Genomic DNA, 22650 nt, shown 5'->3' with positions numbered 1-22650 from the left:
TCACGAACGATGAAGTTTTACTTTTTTCTTACTAGCTTTGTTTTTATGGCTCACATTTTAAAAATTCTGAACAAATATCTGTAAAGGGCACTGAGGAAGCTGAAAATTATTAAGATTTAAATATATGAAGTATGGTGATGTAAATATTTAAAATCTAATAACATTTTAAAAAATAAAATATTTTTAAAAAAATCTCATTTATTCTTTCCCTCCTTTGGTAGATTGTTCTAGTTGGAGGCAATCCTGAATGGGGTTCTGTTGCTCACCCCCGCAAAGGGAACTCCCATTTTCTGCAAGTGTTTAACTGCTTGTCTGCTCTGTCTTACACAAGAGGAATTCAGTAAAGGTGTTCTTTATCCCAAAGAATTTCAAAGAACAGCAGAGATCTAAACCGTCTAAATTTATAATAGCTTTATGGCTTTTCTGTTTGCTGAAAACAGTTCTTTTCTTGACTAGATTTCTGATTTCAAGGCACCTAGCTAAGTGCAGATGTTCTTGTGCACAGCAACTGATGTACCACTTGTGTACGTGTGTGTGTACGCGACTTACCCATCTGCCTGGGGTGTTAAGTCCCTGGGCTTACACCTGAAGTGGTGTCAAGGGTGCAGAGATGTGTAAGGAACAGCATTTGGATGCTTTCACGTATCCCAAATGGAAGCTGTTCTGCTTTACTCTTCCATTTGCTGGAATTAATTTCAAGTGGAAAGTATGTTAAGAGCAACTTCTGTTTACAGAAGCACGCATCATTGCTGAAGAGACCTGGAAGCATTTTAATCTGCCTGTTGATTTCTCGTGTTTCTATTCCTCTGCCTTTGCTCTGTTGCTGCTGTGTCTGTTTCTGCAGTTTTCTCATTATGTTCCTCCCGTTTGTCCCAGGAAGAGTCCTTGAGCTGTTCCTGCCTGCCTGGGTAGCGTACGGCATGCCCTGTGTTTTGTTCTGCAGCTGTTGGCATCATCTCTGCTTGGCCCACGGATGGGAGGGAAAATGGGCTCTTCCCAGCTTACATTGTGCTATGCAGTTCCATTAGTTACATATCATATAGCATAATGCGGCATAACTTGCCCCTCAGCAGAGTCCCCTTCTCTCAGGGCAGTTCTTGGACCTGCCTCTTGTATGTGCAGTGGCAGATTTTTGCATCATTTGCCCCTTGTGTGAATTCTTGTACTTCAGGGAAGGGGAAGCAAAGAGGGAAAAATACACTTTAGTTTTTCTTTTTCTTTTCTCCTGCTTATTGTGGTGGTGAGTAATCTTCTCCAGATCCCAAATATTAAAACAAAAGCCTGCATCTGGCCCAGACCAAAATCCCGTTCTGGTGCTGGGAAGAGCAGGGTGGGAGGTGATAGCTGGGGCACATGGGTGTTTGGTGAGCACCCTGACTGCAACTTGGTGGGGATATGCTGGCCTCTCCACCTGGCTGCCACACTCAAACCCTTGCACTTTCCAGGGCTTTGCACTGAGAATGGTGTTTCCTTTGGGGAGCCTTAATCTGAGTCTTAAAAATGCATGTGAGCTAATGGGGCAGGAGAGTGAAAAGCAAAATGTGTGAAGGCATTGCAGAGCCATGGAAGAACTGGGCAGCTCATGTTTTCTGAGGTGCACGAAAAAGCTTTAACATTTAGAATTTAATTTTCTTTGATAATCTCCTTATTCACCATTAAATTAGTCTTCAGGTATTCTAACCTGTGTTGTTCATCACCTTTCTTTGCTTTCCGCATCGTGTCATTTAGGAGCAGACTGTGCTGCCCAGTCACAGGAGTATCTTGAGAAGGAGCTGGCTTCTGCCTCTTCTGAAAAGCAAAATCCTGAAATACATTAGTGTTTTTAATGCAAATTTTAAAATAGCTGGACTTTTATTTTTCTTTTGCTTTTTTTTTTTAATATACCTAAATCTCAACATTTTGACCGCAGATTCTCTTATTTGAAATCAATTTTCTGATTTCTGTCTACCTGTTTGTTGGCTATATCAGGAAGTGCTACAATCTAAACAACTGAAGTTAAGAGGTCTGTCTTCTACCAAAAGACTGGTGTTTCGGGTAGGAGACACACAGCATTAAAAAACACAGTTTGATAAATATTTGAGGGGAACAAGCTTCTAGACCTTTTTGAAGGTGAGTGTCTTAGAGGGGAATCAGTTATAGAATGAAAGAGTAATAGGAAGTATATATTACAAATTAAAAAATGTGGGCATATATTTTTTTCCTAAATGAAAAGTTTAATTATAAAAATTACCATGGAGATTCAGAATACAGCATTTTACTCCATTTCATTGAGGTTTATAATTTGTAGTCTTGAAGTTCCAGCACAAGAAGCCATGTCATATAAGAATTTGAATTGTTAAGAAATATTTTCGTCCAGTGGAAAAATCTTCAAATACAAATTATATATTCAGTGTATGTCCTAAATAGAACATGAAAAGGTTCTAAGATGATATCTTAAGAGACAGTAGTCTTCCAGATCACACTCCTTTTTCTGTAGGTAAAGAGATAATTTATGGCTTGTTGATATTAAAGGGATTTGTGGTAATCGGTGTTCCTCACATAAAAGAATGTATAAGCAACATCAACTAATAATGCAGGTCTTTGATTGTCATCTGTAGCTTTACTTTAAACATTATGAGCATTGCTATTTAGCCAGTCTGGGATTAAATTAAATCTCTGAGCTAATTTAAAAACAAACAAACAACACCACCACCCCCCCCCCACCACCCCCCCCCCAACAAAAATCTAGAAGAACTGTGGACTGAACGTAAGTTTGGCAGTACAATGTTTTCTTGTCATATGGTATTTAGAAAGCTGAGTTTTCCCAAAGTTGAATCTTTGCATGGTATCGTGTTCCTTTGAAAACTTATTAGGAATGTAAATTAGGTGCATTGCTCAATTTTGCACAAGGGGCTCACCGGAAAAGTAATTCTCAAACCTAGTAGAGTTAGTCTGAAATACTGGGGGTGGTAGACATGTGGCTGGATTTTTTTTTTCTTTTTTCTTTTGCTATTCAGGATCTGTTATTTAAAAATTCACTCTGTAATAAATTCTCCAAATCAGACCTATAAATGTTGTTGGTTGAGCTTGTAATCCTTCACTTCAGTATTTCATTATTACATTTCTCTTTTTTTTTTTCTTCAATTTCAGAAGCACTGTCTCTGCAAAGACAGGATTCCATGATAATTTATAAACAGAATGTGTGTGTGTGTATATATATGTTTGTAAATGTGTGTGTATATGTATGTATGTAAAATTGAGCTATATGGGTACATATTTCATTTTGTATTTTTATACAAATATATTGACGCTTCAAAAAATTCTTTTGGATTAACAGTCTTATTCATTCAAAGAGTGCAGTTATAAAATGGACAAATATTTTGATGGTCCAGAAACTTTTATTTTTAGGAACTAAATTAAGAATAGTGAGGCTGTAAGAAAGAACTGAACAATCCCTCCATCCTCAGCTCTCTCTGCTTCGGTCCCCTTGAATCTCCTTCGAAAGAGAGCTTGCTGCCTGCAGCACCTTCCTAGCCGAAAGTTAACCGCTTCTTCCTTATTGTGGGTGGTGAGAGATCTTGGTGAGGTCATTTGGGGAGCAAGTCAAGATCCCTGAAGTTGGTTTGTGGAAGACTGCTTGAGCTCCCACCACTGGGGATTGAAGGGTACCCTCAGAATCCCTCTGCCCGAGAGCATAGAGGTGGTTCTGTTCATGTCGTATGTGACTTCTCTGCTTTAAAGTTGAAACTGAGTTCATGTTTATTTCTTTGAAAGTTTCATATTTAAAAATGAAGAGTAATTACCTGTAGTGGCACACTAAATAAACTGCTTTTTTCCTCTTCAGAAACACTTTACCCCTGGAGTATTCAGCAGCGGCAGTGTAAGTCAGTTGCTGTGTTCAGATAATATGATTTCTTTCCTGGCCCTGCTTTCTTGCTGAACTTTTATCTTGCTAAAATGAATATTTTACGATTAAGAACACTTGGTCACATCTGGTACTTCTTGAAAATGGTTGCTTTTCCAAGAATAGCATGCAAACACAAAATCGGAATCGTAAGCAGATGTTTGCTAATATGGCCATAGATAACCTTTCAGCTTCATGCTTAATTTTCATAAATAACCATCTGTAAAGAATGCAGATTAATGGAGAACAGAGATAATCTCTGTCAGTGTTAATATGTTAACTTTACTGTGTTGCTGATGTTGTACTTGTTACTATAAAATAGCATTATTTATTGTATAAAATTGTCAACTGCTGTTTTCAGAAAAGTGACATTTTGTCTTTGCTTTTTTACAACCTGGAAATGCTTGCCTTTTTTTTAAAGAACACAAGGTGACTACCTGGGTCAATGAGATTGCTAATTATGGCTTAATTCTTCCACCCATCTACATGTTGTTTGTCAGAGTGCTGCAGAATGGAGGGAATTTCTGGCTTTTTGTTTGTCTTTGCATTTTCAGTGAGCTTGGCATGGCTTTCGCAGCAGAGCTGGTAAAAGTAGGCATTGGCTCCCTTGACTGCTGACTTCAAAGCAGCACATTTAAGCTTATTTAAAATAAATACAAATAAATCTGTTCATAAGGCAGGCCAGTATCCTTTGGTTCTCTTCTTACATTATTCCCTTTTAAAATTATATTTAATAGTTTTGGATAGTTCAGCTTACAGATGTAGGTGACAGTGGTTTTCCTTCACTGAAAGGTCTGCTGGTCACCACTGGAGCGGGAGGCAAAGGAGTAAGCTGTGCTGCCCACTGCCTGTTCCCTTCTGGAAGGGTCCTTGTCATGGTGGGGCCTCAATTAGTGGCAGAACGTAGTCAGATGCCGTCACAGGGAAGGCATGACATGGGACAATGTCAGAAGTGTCCCTTAAACAGTAGGAGCCATGGTGCCTGGATGCTGTAAGCAGGAGGCAACTGCTACCTGTGTTCTGCTGAGGCACCTGGTATGTCGTGTCTTTAGTGCAGCTCTTGATGGTGGGTTGGGAGTTCAGGATGGGGGTAACTACTTGTGCATCTGAAAAATAAGTGTCGGCAGAGGCAAGTTTGGAAAGCAATGTGAATTACCAAATCTGCTTGCCCAAAGGATGAACCTTGTAAAGGAGAGGTGTGAAGCACATTGGTGTGGTGCTGCCTGGGCCGTGCCACCAGCTGGATCCTGGACTTTTTAGTTTAGAAGCTTTGGAACCTCTCACTTGATAAGAATATTGACATTCCTCAGAAACAGAGCTGCACATGAGCATAGAAACTACCTCTCAGCTTCCAAATTTGTAGATGATGTAAAAAACTGTTTTGGGAAAAATAACACAGAGCTGAGAATTCATTAGTGTTGCTCGCATTATAGTTGAAATACCTTCAAAGAGAAGCTAACAATTAAAATAAGTTCAGAAGCAGAGGAACCTTGCAGGCATTAGAGAAGGGGTGGGTAGAGGCTTATGTGCTAACAAAATATCCCCAGCTAGAATATTATTTTACATCCCCTGTTCTCTAGTTAGTTCCCTTGGTAATTTACAATTGAAAAATAAAATTTACAATTATAGCTGATTAGATATTATGAGTTTTCAACAAAGCATGTTTGTGTTCTGTATGCAATTATTACAGAGTTGCTGGGCACAACTTGGTAGTTGAATTTGCGTTATCTTTTGTGTTCAAGCAATTTAGCCTCTTCTGTTTTGTATGAAGAATGAACTGTGTTGTCCTCAAACTACAGCAGTTTTTGGGTAAATGATATTTTATATGATTTTTTAAAAACCAGTTATTCTTTTCCAGCTTTATAATGAAAAATAACCTAATTTAGTCAAGTATAGTCTATACAAAATATTTTGATTATGCCAGTGGTGATTGCGTAGACTGCATTCAGGTTTAAATAAGCAGTGTTGCTCTTCTCCATTTGGAAGACATAAACCCAGCAACACTTTCTGGCTCCTCTTCCTTCTGCTGGTTCACTTACCTGTATGTGTTCAAGTTCAGCCCTTTTAAACATAGATGTGAACCTGTGGTGGTTCTTAATGGATTGTCTGGGCTTGTTCTGAAAAATGCTACTTGTGCATCTTGATGTGGATGTTGGAGGCAATAATAAAGCATCTTTCCAGCGTGGCGCTCTTTCGCTGGGAAACTGAAGCAAGGAGAGGCAGAGGCACTGAGATTCTGCCTTTTGCTTTCTGTTTGGGTAGTTTGAGACTCACTAATGCAGCTACTGGGTTTCAGATGTGACCAGAGATTCCCTGCTGTTAAGCAGTGTTCCTAAAACTACTTTTGCTTTGAAGTTTTGAGAGAGCATAAGCTGCAATCATCAACCTACCAGACTTTGTGAGTATGGACTGTTGGTCTTAAGCTTAGGAAATATCACTTAAATCACTGTCAGATGCAAGTTAAAGAGCAAATTGCATAATTATATCTCAGCCTTCTGGTAGATTCACATTAATTGGTGTACTTTGAATAATGCTTATTGTTTTAAGGTATTATCACCTTGGACCTAAATCACATCAGTTGCATAATCTTTAAACTCATTATTCTTGAATGATGGTAAATAATGTTACTGTTCTTCTAAACTTTCTTGCTTCTAGGTATAACATTTTATTTGAAATGACTAAAAGTAACTTGCCCGTTTCCGGGATTCATTCATTTGTTTTGGTGAAACAAAGCTGATAGTATTACAAATGCAGAGAGCTCACAATTTCTTCAGGCATGTATCAACTCTGCCTTGTGATGAGACAATAAAGGGTAGCTGATACTTCAAAATTCGGATCGTCTGTTTGCTAACAACTCTGCAGGGGATTGCTGCTGGGTTAAAAACGTTTGGTTTTGAGATCAGGGGGTTATTTTCTGGTGTGTATAGCTGTTAAATTGCTCATACTTCCAGCTTTAATTGCATTTTAACAAACAATGTTTGGTTAGTCAACGTTGATGTGTTTTGCAGGGTTTTCAGCTGTGGTGATGCCACAGCTGTGTGTGCTGCCGGTTTCAAAAGCGGCTTCGGCACATTCACTCTTGACTCACTTTTTTTCTGTTTTAGGTTTCCCGAAGCCACAGCTTGCTGGCAGCCACTGTGCTGGGATGCCCCGGCATGCCTCATGGCAGAGCTACCCGGCCGCCCCGCTGGAGCGTGGCGCTCCCCTGTAGGGAGCTGGGTAAGTGTGAAAGCTCGTCCCTGGTGTAGAAAACACTGCCTGCATCTCTCCTGTGTTCGGACACAGTGGTATCTGTGACAAACCTGGCGATATGGGTTGTTTTGATCGGCCCCTTCTAGTGCATCTTACCGTGCTTTCCTGGCTTCATGTACATCGGAAGAAGGTCTGCTAGCTAGTGATGGATGCATGTGTGGCTTTTTTTATTTCTGATGTGCTTGGGAGACAGCTTCCTCTGGAGAGGTGGTTTTGTGTTTGGTAGATGGGGAGGATATAGAGGCAGAGTTAATAGGGGTTGAAAATGTTTCCTAAGATGTGAGTTGTCCCTTCATTGTCCCCCCCCTTTTTTTTTCATATACAAAAGGTAAACGTTGGGGCAGGGAAGATAGGTTAGAGGAGGTGCATCTGAAACATCCTCCAGCTCCCCTCTTTTAAAAATAACGTTTCTTGAAGACTGTTGTGGTTTTCCTGGGTTTTCTGCCATGAACTGTGTTGATTTGTTTCACACACTGTGAGCCCCATCACATCTTCCATGTACTGCTAAAATTTGTTAGGGGATGTTACCTGCTATAAATAATTACTCTCTATGTGGTACTCCGGTTGAATCATTTCCCTTCTGCAAAACTAAGGTGTAGTGGGTAGCTGGGACCTCCTGTCTGACCCTCTAAGAAAGGCATTTGGCTGTGTTTAGTGTCTGAATTGGAACAGGGTCGTTTTTATGATTTTATCAGCGTATAGATCAGTATGTCTGCTAGGGAGCCTTGCTGAGCCACAGCAAATGTGGCTTACAGTTCTCATCTTTGGGCATAAATCTAGGTATTTACGTGTCCAGTGGTTGTGGGTTTATGGATGGTTATCAGCTGTTAGACACAATTGTGGACTTCCAGACCTGGATCCTTATCCTGATAGTCCTGACAAGGAGTCCCAAGGGTCTAAGGGGAGTCTCTAGGAATTAATCCAGCTGTGCTGTGTGTCCAAGGGGGAGGACGATTAAACTACCGATTGGCATCTGAGAGTTTGCTTTAACTGCATGTATGGGCAGGAAGGAGAGATATATTCAAAATGAAGAAATATTAAATATGGTTTTGTATAACAAAACCCAGTGCAGCTGAATCCTCTTGAACAGTCTGGAGCCTGAATACAGCAGGCAGAGCTGAGAAGAAATTAACCTGTTTTATGTAGATAATACAGGCCAATGCTGGGATGGTTCCTCAGATTTTTGGTTTAGGAAGCTTGTAGATTACTGATGGACTGTTGCCCTTTGGATTTAGTTTAGACTCTGACAAGAATTTATTTTGATTCTCTGAATTCCCTGAGGCCAAATACTTGCTTTTTTGGTCTACCACTGTAGCTGCTTTACTAAGTGCCAGCACATTTATGCAGTGATTGTCATCTATTGTCAGTGTCTGAATTAATGGGGGGAGATGCTGCTGGTTTTGAAAAATAGTCTGATTCTTGGGAAGGGATCTTTTGAAGTCATGCTATTAACCAGTTATTTTCCATCTTGTCCTGTCATCTTGTTTGGAAGAATATGATTGAGAGGGAGAGGCTTTTCTGCCTAGAAGCCCATGAATTCAGAGGGCAGTCTGTTGAGCCTGCCCTGCTTTCCCCTGGAATGGAGACTGCATGGGCGAGGAGTCTGTCTGCACGATCAGGGCTAATAACTTACTTTGTTGAACTGGACCACTTTGGTAGATCTTGATAACTCAGACTGAGGCTGGTTGTTGTGGTGCCAGAGGGGTGGTGCGCTGGGGCAGCTCCTTCGGGAGGACCTGCAGCAGTGGCGGGTGATGGCTGTTGCTGTGAAGCGGCGTGAATTGCTGTGCTGCAATGTGAATTGCTGTGCCACCCGTGTTGAAGTGAAGCAGCTTGTGAAATCATTGTCAGCAGAGCACCACCAATATGCTGGTAACAGTCACTTTAACTTCTGGTCATGTCCTGTTCAGGGAATAACCATGTTGAGGGCCACGTTTGTGCTCTGTGCCCCTGGAGGGATTGCGCTCTTACTTGCCTCTTCGGTAGGTGGTGGCAGCAACCCCTGCTCTTCTCATCTTGAGTTCTGATTGATGGAGTTGCCTTGTCACTGGGTTTTATGAGACTAAACTATCATCATTATCTCAAGTGCTTGAAGCTGTTTCTCTTCATCATGCTTTGCCCTTGTTATTGGCTGCCTTTAGATAGACTGTTTAAATTCACCTTACTGCTATTGCTGTGGTTGTGAGGGCCAGGTGCAGAGTCTATGCAAGACATCTTCCTTGAATCTGAAGTACTACTATTTTTTTTAAGTAGGTTTAGTACTCACAGGTGACCTCCCATTTGGATTTTTGCTATTAACTCAAGCTGGGAGACAGTAAAGCTTTGAAGTGGAGTGTGGGAAGGTGGTGTCTTAGTCTTTCCCTCTAAATCTGATTAATGCCACTCCAACCTTTAGTATCTCCTTTAAACACATCTTTTCCAGATTTTTTTAAATGCTTTCCACAGTTGATTGTTCGGTTCATTTATTTTATTTAGAATAGTGTGGGTTTAATTCAGTAGAAATTTGCCTTATGATTGTTTTTAATGGTGCTGTTACGTGTGAGCACTTTCCAGCGGTAGATTTTTTTTTTGGGGGTGTGAGGTGTGTGTCGGTTGATTCGCATCCAGCCAAGACTGGCATTCATGGCAGGTTGATTCTTGATTATACGAATAAGTGGTTTTTAGCTAGTTCGGCTATACCAAACAAAAGGAATCTGTTAGGCAGCCTGATCTCACAATGGAAACAGTTATGTGGCTGGGGCACTGCAGCATACAGTTTGAAGTTCAGTTTGAAGTTTCCCAGTGCTAAGCTGGAGTTTTGCTGCAGCCCACTACGGTGATTTTTAGGAAAAGAAGCCACTGCAGTAGCTGGGTGGCTGGGGGTGAAGGCTGTTGAGCAGCTCAAGTTTTGTCAACTTGGCACTGCTCTACCTCTCCATCTGCCACGCTGCTTCCAGGCTTGTATTTGGAGAATCCTGTAAAAATGAGGAAGTTAAAGGGAATCTTGTGATTGTTTTTTGCTATTTATTGCTGTTACCCTTGCTGCTGGGGATATTCACTACATGTATTTGGCTAGCTGCACTAAATGCTCATCACTTACCAAACCTGCATGTTCAGAAGGTGTTATTGCTTTCACTGCTGTTTTTCAGATTTATTGTTTTTTCCTGGGGACGATGGGGAATGTGTGTGTGTTACTGGGTCACATCATATTTTTCACTTCACGTTTTCCTTCTGAGTCCTTATCGCTGCATACATATTCATGTTGGGTGTTTGTTTTGCAAGTGCCCAACTTGGAAATGGGCTTTCCTTGACAGTGTACATAAGGCACTTGCACCCTGCCTTTCTTATGCCAGTGTGCAAAGCATACCTGATACATAATTTTCACTTTCTCTTAGTCATTTGAATGAGGCAGAGTTCTTTTAATTTACAGATTCTGCCTTTGCCAGTGTGTTGCTCTCGGGACTGTTTTCTCTCCATGATCTTTTGTGTGTGTCTGGGGTGTGTGGTTTCTGCATTTCTTTTCTGCTTTCACCTTCCTTTGGATGTTAATCAAGAGGGAACATCCTAGTTGTATGGCACCCCTCTATCAGCCCATCCCTCCTTTTTATTAATTTTTTTTTTCTTTCTGGGATGACTGTAACCTTTGCCCATCCTGTCATGGGATACTTATATTGCAGATATTCTCGTGAGGTGATTGTACTGCATGGGAGGAAACTGCATGCTGAGGAAATGCTCAGTTTTCTGACCTTTTAAGCTCTACCCTGTTTCTTAAAACATTAATAGAAAAGTATTTGTATGTGCAAACTTGGTCAGTCTGGATTCCTTCACAGACCTGGCAAGTGAAGAGACTTGGCACTGAGAGTATTTCCCGATCTCTGCAGCCATTTGTAAATATATATATATATATTTATGTGATTTTTTTTTTTAAAGATAAAATCTGCAAAATTATTCTTCTGAAGACTGCAAGATCCTGAGAGATGCAGATGGTCTTTAACAAGAGTACCGCAAGACCCCTTAATACCTTCTTCTGTCCTCCAAGATGTAGTTCTCAGGAGCTCCTGGATCCTGACATGCTGGACACAGCTGTGATGAAGAGTCCCCATATTCTTCCTTATTTTTTCCATGCTGGAACATGGAAAGTATTTTCTACTTACTGTAGCCTCCATTCTGTAGCCCTTAGCACTGCCCTGGTACGTTTTTTGGTGAGAACACAAAGATGTCTATTGTAATTGGAGACATAAATGTGTCTGGTCTCCGAGATGATAGTTCTACACCCTCTTCCCCAAGCTGTGGAAATGCTGTGTCTTCTACTGAAATCCCAGTAAGGAAGCTGTCTACCATTGTATTGTCCTGAGAGGCTGGGCTCCACACTAGCAAAGTCTCTTCGTTCTCCCTTGAAGCTCCCTCCCAGTTTTCTGTCAGCATACCAGCTTCTTTCTGGGTTTTCTGTTTGTTTTGGGGTTTTGGTGTTGGGTTTTTTTTGTTTTGGTGCGTTGGTTTTTTTGGTGGTTTTTTTTTTTTTTTTTACTCCTAAGATTTTCACCTGCCTCTGGGCTGAAATATTTCTGCAGCTTTTGGGCTTTTAGGAGGGCCCAGGGACCTGCTATGAAGCTGCTAATGGGTTTCCCATTGCTGGCAACAGCTTGGGAGAGATCAGCAGCATCGCTTCACCTCTGCTGATCACTGGGAGTTTCTGCCATGAACTGAGCTGTTGCTAAGGGATTTAGAGATTATTTGGCCTTTGAGTGTTGGGGGCGAGCAATTATATTAAACTTTTTTCTTTAAAATGTCTGGCGAGGTGCAAGGGCTGGAATGCTGTGCTGTTGGTGCCACTTGGGTGCAGGAGAGCATGTGGTGGAGCAGAGTGATGCACAGGCAGGCAACATGTTTTAAAAGGCAGCAGGTATCAGTCAGCCACCACTGTGAGTGTTTTCTTTTAAAACTAACCTTTGGCATATCCCAGCATTCAAAAAGAGGAAAAAAAAGATTCAGTGCTGGAATTTTGATGATGAGACATAATGTGGGGAAAATATTATAGCAGTGAAGTTTGTCAGTGCTGTTCAAATACTTTTCTCTGTACCACTTGTACTGCTATCTTAAATAAATTGTTCCTGTGGTATATATCATGGCTACTTTGGATTCAGTATGACATTAGGAGAAATGTCTTCAATACAGGGATTCTGTCTGGCCTAATTTTTTTTTTTTTTTTTTGTTAGATTAATCAAGGTTTAAAAAGAATGTGTGAAATCTGGTCATTGCTCCAGAATACAACAAAGTGCATGTGAACAATCATCATGGCTGTGCTAGAAAATTCTTGTGTAGATAAAACATGCTTTCTTGGGTTTAGTATGGGTTGGGTTTTTTTTTAGTGTTGTTTTAAAAAGAAAACACCAAAAAACCACTAACATCCCAAATCAGGTAGTTTTAGAAGGCTTGGCAGCATCTAGACTGTACTGATTATGAGGAGCAGATTATTTTATTTGCTCCGAGGAGAATGTGGTTAGTAGGGACTTTGTCTTGAAAATTACTTTTTTAACACGATGAAAAATGCCTCAGTTATGTGTCACTCTTCCCTGACTGTTATTTGTGATCTTTCATTCCTTTTATTAGTAAATGAGAGGGAAAAACGTGAATAACATCAGGAAATAGATGAAGGCACACTAAACAGTAGTATGAGAACAGTAAGTTAAGCATCTGCTTTTGGTTTTTCTGGGAAATCAAGAAGGAACTGGAACAAAAAACCAGTTAGATTTTTTTTTTCCCCCTTGGATTACACTTCTATCTGCTGTCAGGCTTCCCTCTACTCCTTAGAGTTTCTTTCCTCTTCTCCCCCCCCTTTTCTTGAAACAGTTACTCCATTGACATCAAGACTGAAGCCTGCAAAGGCTCCATAGTGACTGAATAATAATAAAGAGCAGAGGTTCCAAATGTTTTGATCTGGGCTTAGTTTTTCTGTTGCATTTGTGCCTGATTTGAGACATGGATGTGACCCTTCCCAGCAGCACGCACCTGCGAGGCTGTCACGCCGGCTGCAGGCGCATGGTGAAGCTGGTGCCTGCAGCTGTACAGGCAGCACTTACTCTTAAGAAATTAATATAAACATGACATGTAGTGAAATATTTTCACAGGTGGAATGGGTCTGTGGCATAATGTAAGGATGTAAACTATAGGATTGTTTAGCCTTTTGCTCAGTCATTTGTTCTTTGGCTCTCCTCCATCCCCTGTTTGCACACAGCTTAGGTCTCCTGTTATAGCGGAGTAGTCGATGTGGGGCTTTTCAGCTGCTTGAAGCGTTCCCTAATCCAAACACGCATCCTGTTTTGGGGGCTACGTTCATGACTGGCAGGGGCTCATGGTTAATCCCAGTCCCTGACCGTGTGGCAGTAAGTAAAGCAGTGCTAAGGGCAATGTAGCAATGTGTAGAAGAATGAAGCTGGGTTAATTAACATTGATAATATACAGCGGTGGGTTGGCCGATGTAGATAAGGTGTAGGTGTGGCTGGTTAAATTAAGTGGTTGAGAGCCAATGAAGAGAGAGCAGCTGAGGAAGAAGCAAGGGAAGAGAGAATACATGCTCTGGATGAGGTGAGACGAGGAGAAGGCAGCAGAGGGGCTGTATGAAGAGTGTGCTGGTATGAGATGGTAAAAGACCTTGTTGCAGCTGGATAGTTTGGAGAGTGCTGCAACAGCAGTGTTTGGAGCCAGGGTGCAAACCTGATACAGCTGCGGTCAGCGATGGGGGACCCCCAAATCCCACTAGTCTCAGTGACGCACTTCCCGATGCCTCCCTTCTCCTGGGGTATGTAGTGGGGTGCTTGTGGCTAGTGGATGTATCGTTTATGGCTTGTGGATCAAGGCTTGGCAGCATGCTATTAGCGGGGACTCTTACAATGTTTCAGTGGTATCATGGAGGTTTATTTACTATTCCAAGCTTGTCACTCCAAATGGGTATTAAATATGAAATAAAAATAGAAAGGTTTTTAAAGCACGAAAGAATTTAAGCAAAACCCATAAATCTGCCTACCAACTTCTGAAGTTTTATTCCTTAAGTATTAAGGGCTAGAAATCTATTGTTTTTTTCATGAACTTTTTGTAAGTAAGTGTGGGTCTTCTGCAAACACCAGACTTCAAGAACTAAGACTCTGAAAGGGCCAGATGATATTGTGAGACTCTGGGGGAAAAAATATGACGCTTATAACACTGTAGATAGCCCCCTTAAAGTACTCCCTCTGCTTCCATATCTCTTTATTCTGGGACATGAAAGAGAAATCTGAGCCAATACAGGATTACAGAACTAGGTTACAAACCTGGAGCTAGACTATTTGTAGTTAAAGCATCAGAAAGTTATTTTATATGCTTATTTTGGTTTAAAAATTTCATGCATTTGGAAAACTCTTTCTCCCCCCATGAGAGTTCTTTCTTTCAAGTAATTAAAGCAAGACTATAAGCAGCAGAGACAATGAAATATAAAAATTCATTGCTGGTTACAAGAATTTGAACCTCATCCATCTGTCATCAAAAAAAAAAAAAGCAGCCTTTCAAAAAGCAGATGGTCTTGTAACTAAAACAAATCTGGATTCTGGCATACAGGGTGAGAAATGTGCCTTGTGAGAACAGGGGAAACACTGCACTGGGAACTGTTCATCCTGGTGGAGTGCTCTAGTTGTGAATACCTCTGCTAATGCTATCACACATGACAGCAATCATCAGAGGTCAAAACTAGTAACTTCAATTCTATCTGCAGGCTCCCAAGAAATGAGTATTATTTCTGGAGCACAGCTTTTATGTGCTTTTTCTGAAAGGTGCCATCTCCTAATAGGTATTTATGAGCATTTTGTGGATATTATTAACGAGGGGTTCTGCATAGGAAAGATTTAATCCTAAAGTGGAGATCATGGATTAGCACTGCAAGAACCTCATTCAAAATAAAACTCTGTATTTGTAGCACTATGCTTATGCGCAATCATTTGCTCTTATGGGTACAGTCTAGCAAGATTCTTAAATTAACAACCTGATTAATAAATAATGCCACCTCTCCATCATTTAATGATACTTTAGGCAAAGGCAATAGCAACCCCCCCCCCCCCCCAAAACTACCTTGCTAGAAGTTTTTTTCTGCCTATTAACTCTTCTGTGTGTTTCATGTAGGTGAAGTTGTAGCTGTATGACTTTATTCAGGACTCATTCTCTCTAGAAATCCCCAAGTCATTGAATCAGCTTCGTTAGATTCATTTGCTGCAATAGATAAGTAAAAGTGCTGCTTGCATGCTTGCCACAGGTACTGTAATCTGTGGCTGATAATTGAAATTCCTAGAGGCTGTGTGTACTTCTTACATGTGGCTTGGACCTGAGTAGCCCAGCACATTATTAAAAACGTTTTTATAGTGACTGACTGTTCACTTGAAATCACATCGAGCCTTCTCTCAGACAGCAGAAATGCTCTCTGTAGTTATTCTAGCCTCTCCATCTAGAGCTATCAGCCTTTTCAATAGTACGTAGTGGGAAATTCTTGAATGCAGTTGAAAAATATAGTAGCTAGCTCAGACACATCCTCATTTACAGTAGGAAGATCATTACGTACTTCAAGTCCAATCTTAGGTCTGTCTTACGTTTCAAAACAGATTAGAAATCTGAAATGTTTCGAGAACTGCACAATTGTTACCTCCTTATGTCCCCAAAAGCAGGAAGATGATTGTGAACAGGAAGGTCATTAGCATCACATGGAGTCTTCCCAGTGGGAGCCTCTTTTCTGCTGTGGAGTACTGGTTTGTGCTGTTGGCTGAGGCAGAAAGGAAGGGTTGCTATGTGTAGTCCTTTGAGATGGGTTTTATGCCCAAAGTGGCAGCACTCACCATGCAAATACAAGAAGAGCAAAACAAAAAATATTTTGCAATGATTGGAGATTATGTGGTTTGGTTTAAGTGAGTCGTCTTCCTTCACCACTGCAGTTACATTGGTACTTTTCTTTGTGTTGTTCTGTCTCCTGCGTGGATGCAACATGAATGAAAAAAAACCCCAACTTTGCTAGTCATGGCAAACGGCTTTAAAACAGTCCCCAGGGAAAGGAATATAACTGGCCAACCTGGTAACTCTGTCTTCTGTCTCTTTAGACCAGAAGATGGGAAACCTTGAAATAGTGCTGTGTGTGTAGGGAGGGTTCTTCCAGAGCCCATCAATCTTTTTAATTTTATCCAAGATCCTCAGAATAGTAAGAACTCTTGCAGTCTTGATCCTCATGCATATCCAACGTTACATCTTATGTGAATCTTAAAGTATGTGAGCTTTTAGTCTCACTAAAATATATGAATAAAAGATGTAAATGTTGGTGTGGGCTTTTGTTCTGAAGCACTGGTGATACTGTTCCACAACTATTGTATTGATGTGCTTTAAAAATATTTCCTTTTAATGCATGTAATTACAGTTCACTGACCCACAGACTGAAAGTCCGAGAATGTCATTAGCTTGATAAGTAAAATACTAGAGGGAAGAAGTTCAATTTCAAATCCACTCTCTGCCCTGCTCACAGCACAATTTGAACCTTGGTTTCTCACCTTGGAGAGGTTTGTGTAGAGCTGGGCTGGAGGGTCTTCCTTGACGCTGCACCATACCGAAGGTGTGTCCTTTGGCATCAGTAACTGCTCTGTTCCAGAAGCTAGGTTGGACTGCTGGGGCACTGCCTGGGACAAGAGGCCTTCCTGTCCCATCCCTGGTCTTAGCAGGGTGTCTGCATCCTAATGCAGAGCCCCAAAGGTGAGGGGGAAGGTGGAGTCCCTATCCAGGAGCATTCTGTACCGGAGCCTGTGGCATTGTTGTGCCCCCAGTACAGGACCCAGCACTTCTCCCTGCTGAACCTCCTACAACTGGCCTCGGCCCATGGGTTCAACCTGCCCAGACCCCCCTGCAGAGCCTCCTGCCCCCCAGCAGATCAACACTCCCTCATCTTGGTTTATACATGTATATGTTAGATAACTCAGATTTGCTTATTGTCTGTTTTACTACTTTAATATTACATTTGTTTAAATGTTTAGTGTTAGTTAAGATGGATCTTTTTCCTCTTTGGGATGCTTGTACATGTTGAGCTGCTGTGCCGCTTCTTGTAGCGATTCTTTGCTGCTTTGTAGTGGGCAGAAGAGTTGCAGCTGCCCAGGTTACCGCTGCAACACTCAGTTGTGTGACAAAGGCATACTAGGTTTTGTTGAGGACCAGATAATCGGAGAAGCTTGTCTTCTGCCAGGATAGAGCAGCATCCTCCATCTCCTTTGGCTTTGCTGCTAGGACGTCACCGCTGCTGGCTGTGGGAGGGCTGTAGGGTGTGAGGGCAGTGAGCCCCGTAAGGCTGCTGCGGGATGCAGGGGTCAGCCCCAGACAGGCGTTGTAACGCTGGCGTGGCCCCTCTTCCTGGATGCGGACCCTTATCCTTTAGTCACGTCCTTGGCACTCTGCGACAGTGCTTATGCCGAGCAGTGAAGCTACTGAATTCAGAACATGTGGCTGCTGTGATCTGAAAATCACCTCTCCGTCAATCCAGTGTGCCAGTATAAACGTTGCTGTAAGAAGCTATTTTATTTCCATACAACTCTGGGAGTGCCTTTAGAGTGTGTTTCAGTGTTGTATTTTGTGGTCAGTGAGAATGTATTGTGTTTATCAAAACTTATTTATTCAGATCTGCTAATGGATTCGAGAAGAAAATTAATTTTGAAATTCTGTGCCTGTCTTAGACTGATTTATCAACAAGTTTGAATCCAGCTCCCTGTCTGTAGTTGTTCACGCTGCTCAAAGGTGCCTTTGTCAGGCTGTTGATGCAGTAATTTCTTAAAAATATTAGTGGAGAAACTGGGTTTGAAGGGAAGATCAGGCTTATAGTCTTGAGACAGGAGTAGTGAAGGAAGGAATGAAGTAGAAATTCACAGGCATTTTCGCTATCATAAATTTCAGTGAAGTTCTTGAAGGAAAATGAGTTCTAGGTCATGTTTAGAGGGGCAGGGGGGTTCCTCCTTTTTTTAAGAGGAGGAGATTGAAACCTTTTGAAGATCTGTAAAAAGGAATCAGTAAAAGCAGGATGTCCGAGAACCACAGCTCCCGAAGGACCCCATCTCTCATTCTAATTTCTCCATGACATACATTATATTTAAGATCTTTCTGTGTTAAGGGGTCTTTGATGCATCCAAGAGAAATTTTTAGCTGCTAAGTAAATAATACAGAATGTAGTGCTGTTTAGAAATTTTACATCTCTAATATATTTTATAAGGACACCCTTATAGTAAGTATTCAGTGTAAGTTAAATTATGGATTGGGAAATCAGATCCTGCATTAGCAAGCCAAAATTCTGCAAGCTCACGCTTGGCTAAGCCCCAGCCTTTCATGCAAAAGGCAGTTGAAATGGGAGAAAACAAAAGCTGTGGCTGTCTTACAGCAATGGATTAAAATTATCCCACACTGGTGTGGGGAGCAGTGTGGCCATGAGGGAAAGGGTGAATAACTTCAGCTGACTTTAATTTGCCAGAAGCCATCCTGCCCTCTCCTTTAATATTAGCTGTTGGAGAGCTGTGATTAAGTGTTCTCCTTCCTGATACCAGCTCGCTGAAAAGTGGCTGACAGGTGGAAACAGCAGCCAAGCTGCTGCATGTTTTAGAAGGTGTTTGCTGATGCACAGGCATCCCTTGTCAGTACTGCTGATAAGCTCTAATGCAAACTGCCACCCAGAATTTCTTTGGCATCCCAGTGAACAGCCAGATGAATTGTGCTATGCACAATGTGCTAATTGCCACAAATTGGCTACACTTGGATGGGAATGACAGGGTGACTGTGTATGGTGGGGTTTTTTTATAATCTAGTTCTTGTATATAAAGCTTGTACCATTTTTGTTCTAAGAACAGGCATTTAGACCTTTCTGGTACATTGGCAGCAAAGGGAGTTTTCATTAACCTCAGAAATACTGTGGATTAACTACAATACTATATTCAAAGCAATTTTATTTAAAACTAATTGCAAAGTATAAGAAAATGTTCTGGATTACAATACAAGGACCTTTTATATTGTTGAAGTGTTTTTTAAATATTATAGCAAATATTTAATTTTCCCATCAAAGACCTTGTAAAATTATAAGTACCTTCTGTATAGCCAAAAAAGAGCTGGCTTCCAAAAGCTCACAACAGTGTCCCTTTGCATCCCCTCAGAGATGGGTAGGATATCTTCTCATCCTTCTTCTCAGTGGGCAGTGTGTATTGTTTTTTCGTTTTCTACCCTCCCCTGTCCACACGAAAGTATTTATTTAACTGTTAGAACAGTGCAAGCCCACAAGATGGGGGTATAAGGTATCATATACAGAAATGGGGAGGAGAGTGAGTGTATGTGTTCCCTACATGAAGGTATTTAGGAGAACTAAGTCCTGTTGAAGGGGCGAGCTGGGTCACTGTTGAGCTATCTTTAGCAGTGGATGGAGATGCTGTGGTTTCCCTAATGCAGAGGTTGCCCCTGTGGTACCTTCTACATGGTGGTGGTATTGGTGTGGTACCACCCAGCAGCTGCTACCAGGAGTGATGGCAGCGACCCATCAGACTTTGACAACATTCACCTTTAGGCTGCAGGGCAGCTGCTTCTGAACCTATCTTTTCACAGTCTGGACCATAAGGCATGTCTAACACTGTCCAGAGAGGCAGGAATGGAGAAAGGAGACTTGGTTGCTGCTCCTGTACAGCATATAAGCATCCTGGCACAAAACAGGCTGCTTCTGCTTGTCCCAAACTAAGGACACATAAGAAGTGCAGGTTCATGCTAGTATCTGCCTGTCCTTTCCCAGCCAATTTATGATGTTGATCCTAGGACTGTGCCGGGTACACTCATTTCTTTTTGAAATACAAAGCTGTTACCTTTCTGCCTTGCTCCAGCCGCAATTTGGAAAGAAGGACGAGGGAGGTACATAGGTACGGGAGTTGTGAATACAGATGTGATGGCAAGAACATTTCATGGTATTATTCTTTGCTATAGTATATCAAATAATGAAGTGCTCGGTAGTCGTAACACCACCTATCACTGTGCTGGAGGAACTGGCAAAGACTGAGAGAAGAATCCATATTAAGAGAGAACAGTATGTAGGCATTTGGTTTCTGTCCAAGCACCCCAGTAAATGAGGAGAGTGAATAAATAGCAGGGAGAAGTTCCTGTATAGACTTTTAGTCAAATTGGGCTGAATTGCCTTGTCAGTTGGAGGAAAGTGAACAGAGAGGGCAGGAAGTTTGGAGGGATTTGAACAGCACCTAAGGCAGGAAACAGAGAAAGATGTTTAGAGACTGAAAGCTTTGGGTTGGTTGTTTGGTGTTTTTTTTTTTAAAATTTATTGTTATCTTTTATATTCCTCATGGTAATATCCTGGATTGCTCTTTCATCCAGCAGAAGTGATGGTTTCCACTGTAATACTGTGTGAAGCGTGAGATAAATGAGAAAACAGTCTGAAGGAAAGAGTATGTTTATTCTGATTAAGAAAATCAGTGGACTGATTGCCATTCAAATTCCTGAAGCAGAGCTGCATGCACTGCTTATGTACTTTTTTTTTAAAAAAAACCCAACCTTTTTTTAAAAGAATGTATTAAATGTCAGGAAATAATTGTTATATAATCCTTGAAGAATCATGCTCTTTAGAGTTATTTAACTTTTTAGATTTCATCTGTTTTAAATCGCAATGAAACCTTACGTGAATGCATGAAAGTACTTCCACAGGTATCACTGGCTTTCTTATTTATTTAGTGTTTGTTTTTTTTTTTTTTTCTTAATGCAGACTTCCCTTTTTTGGTTTTTGACTTTGGGGTTCAACATAAATAACACACAGATATCAGAGATGCACTCTTAGAATAAACCTGTTTATCAGCTTTCTTGGCTGCTTGATTCTGAATTAACCCTCTGTGGCCTTTTTTTGCAAACACTGCTGAGATGGCTCTGCCAGGTCAGTAGCTGTGGCCCTCCTTTCATGAGCAGTGGGTTGCTCTGTGGGCTGCCATCTGAGCCCCTGCGCATCCTCCTGTTATGATGGACCACGGAGAGAACTGAACCGCTTATGTTTCCACAGTGTGCTTATATCCCTCCCAGCTCTGTGCTTGGTGCCTGTGAGTGGATCTTATGCATGTGGATTTAGCTGCCCAAGTCGGGATTTAATGCAACTGAGATACTGTTGGCCAAATATATTTGAGTTGGGGTTCTAGCTGGGATTTTTTTTCCCTCAGCAGTTACAGAAGTTCCCCTCAGCAGCAGAGGAGATGCTCTGGGGGGCAGTCAAAGCTTGGAGGTTGGTACAGAGAGATCTGGTTTGGGGAAGATGCGGCATTTTTTACTCACACGGTCATAATATTTGGATATTAGAGGGAATTTGCTTCTCCCCTCCAAATTAGGTATCTTGGTCCATGTGGTATCCAAGAGCCGGTATCTTGGTCATGTGCTGGGTCTCTGGTCATAGCTTGTCAGTTCTCCATCGTGTTACAGCATCAGTGCCATCTGTGTACTACAGGCATTTCACCTGTAGGACAAATATTTTCTGACATGTCTTAAAGAGTCATTGGGCTTGAAGTGGGATTGAGGGAGAAATGTAATGTTTCATGAAATGTGGGTGATGGGACTAGATGATTGAATAGTCCCTTCTGCCCTTAACCCCTATGAAATAGTAGAGCTGTTTCACTGAGGGCTTGACTGAGGACTGATTTAGCACCATGCCCCACAGAAGGATATGGCATGCTTCGGAGGCATTTTCCAGGCTAACCAGAAAGATGGAATAATTACCAGTTGCACAAATCATTAGAGGCCTTCTGTGGTATTCAGAGAATACTAAAATAGATGGAATAAAATGGGTCTTGTCCTTTTGTAGCTGCTGAAAGATTGCCAGGAGACTTCCTGAAATAAAACATAACACCACCACCACCCCCCCGCCCCCCCCCGCATCCGTCTTTTCTGCAGCTTTAACTTGTAGATTTATGTTGTCAAAGCTGTACATCACTTTTCCTTTTTGATGAGATTATTTGCTGCTGTTACAATATATCTATATATTTTTAAAGATTTTGGAGGCTTCCAAATTTTTGTACTTTGATCAGATGCCAGAAATTATTAATGATAACTTGCTGCTACTTTACTGTAAAACTAACAAATGCAGGAAGTAATAAATTTTACGTCTGAAATGTCACATTAGCTGGTTAAATTTCACATTAGCAATGAAGTGCATGTTCATTGCAGTGTCCTTCAGAGTGCAGTACAGAGTAAACTGCTTCAAAGCAAAACCAGTATGAAGCGAGGCTTTAGCGTAAGGGGACCCTTCTCCCTTCCTTCTAATGTACGGGGTGATGGTGTGTTCTGGGTGTCTGGTGGGAGCTGCAAACTCCTGTCCTAATGGTTCTCACATAAAGCCAGTACTGCTTCCTCAGTTGCAGTGCAGGCACAAAAATTCAGGTTTAGGTTATGTAGCCTCCTGTCAGACAGTATTTAAGTTTGGTAATTAACAGTGGTTTAAAACACTTTTTCTCTCAGTGCTGTTTCAGACACAATTTTGCAAGGCCATT

At 41.4% G+C, this 22650-nt stretch overlaps 1 protein-coding gene across 1 annotated transcript in view; it reads left to right on the top strand.

The window, feature by feature from the left end:
- KIAA1217 (KIAA1217 ortholog) overlaps nucleotides 1–22650 on the top strand; it is a 366051-nt gene that overhangs the window by 9560 nt on the left and 333841 nt on the right. The window contains exon 2 of the mRNA XM_037384151.1: nucleotides 6988–7102. Coding sequence (XP_037240048.1) covers nucleotides 7039–7102 — 64 coding nt within the window. The 5' untranslated portion in view covers nucleotides 6988–7038. The remainder of the gene's footprint in view (nucleotides 1–6987; nucleotides 7103–22650) is intronic.

Source organism: Falco rusticolus, chromosome 4 (assembly GCF_015220075.1).
Source record: "Falco rusticolus isolate bFalRus1 chromosome 4, bFalRus1.pri, whole genome shotgun sequence".
Taxonomy (NCBI): Eukaryota; Metazoa; Chordata; class Aves; order Falconiformes; family Falconidae; genus Falco; species Falco rusticolus.
The sequence above is the reverse complement of the archived record's forward strand: the minus strand, read 5'-3'. Positions and strand labels throughout refer to the sequence as shown.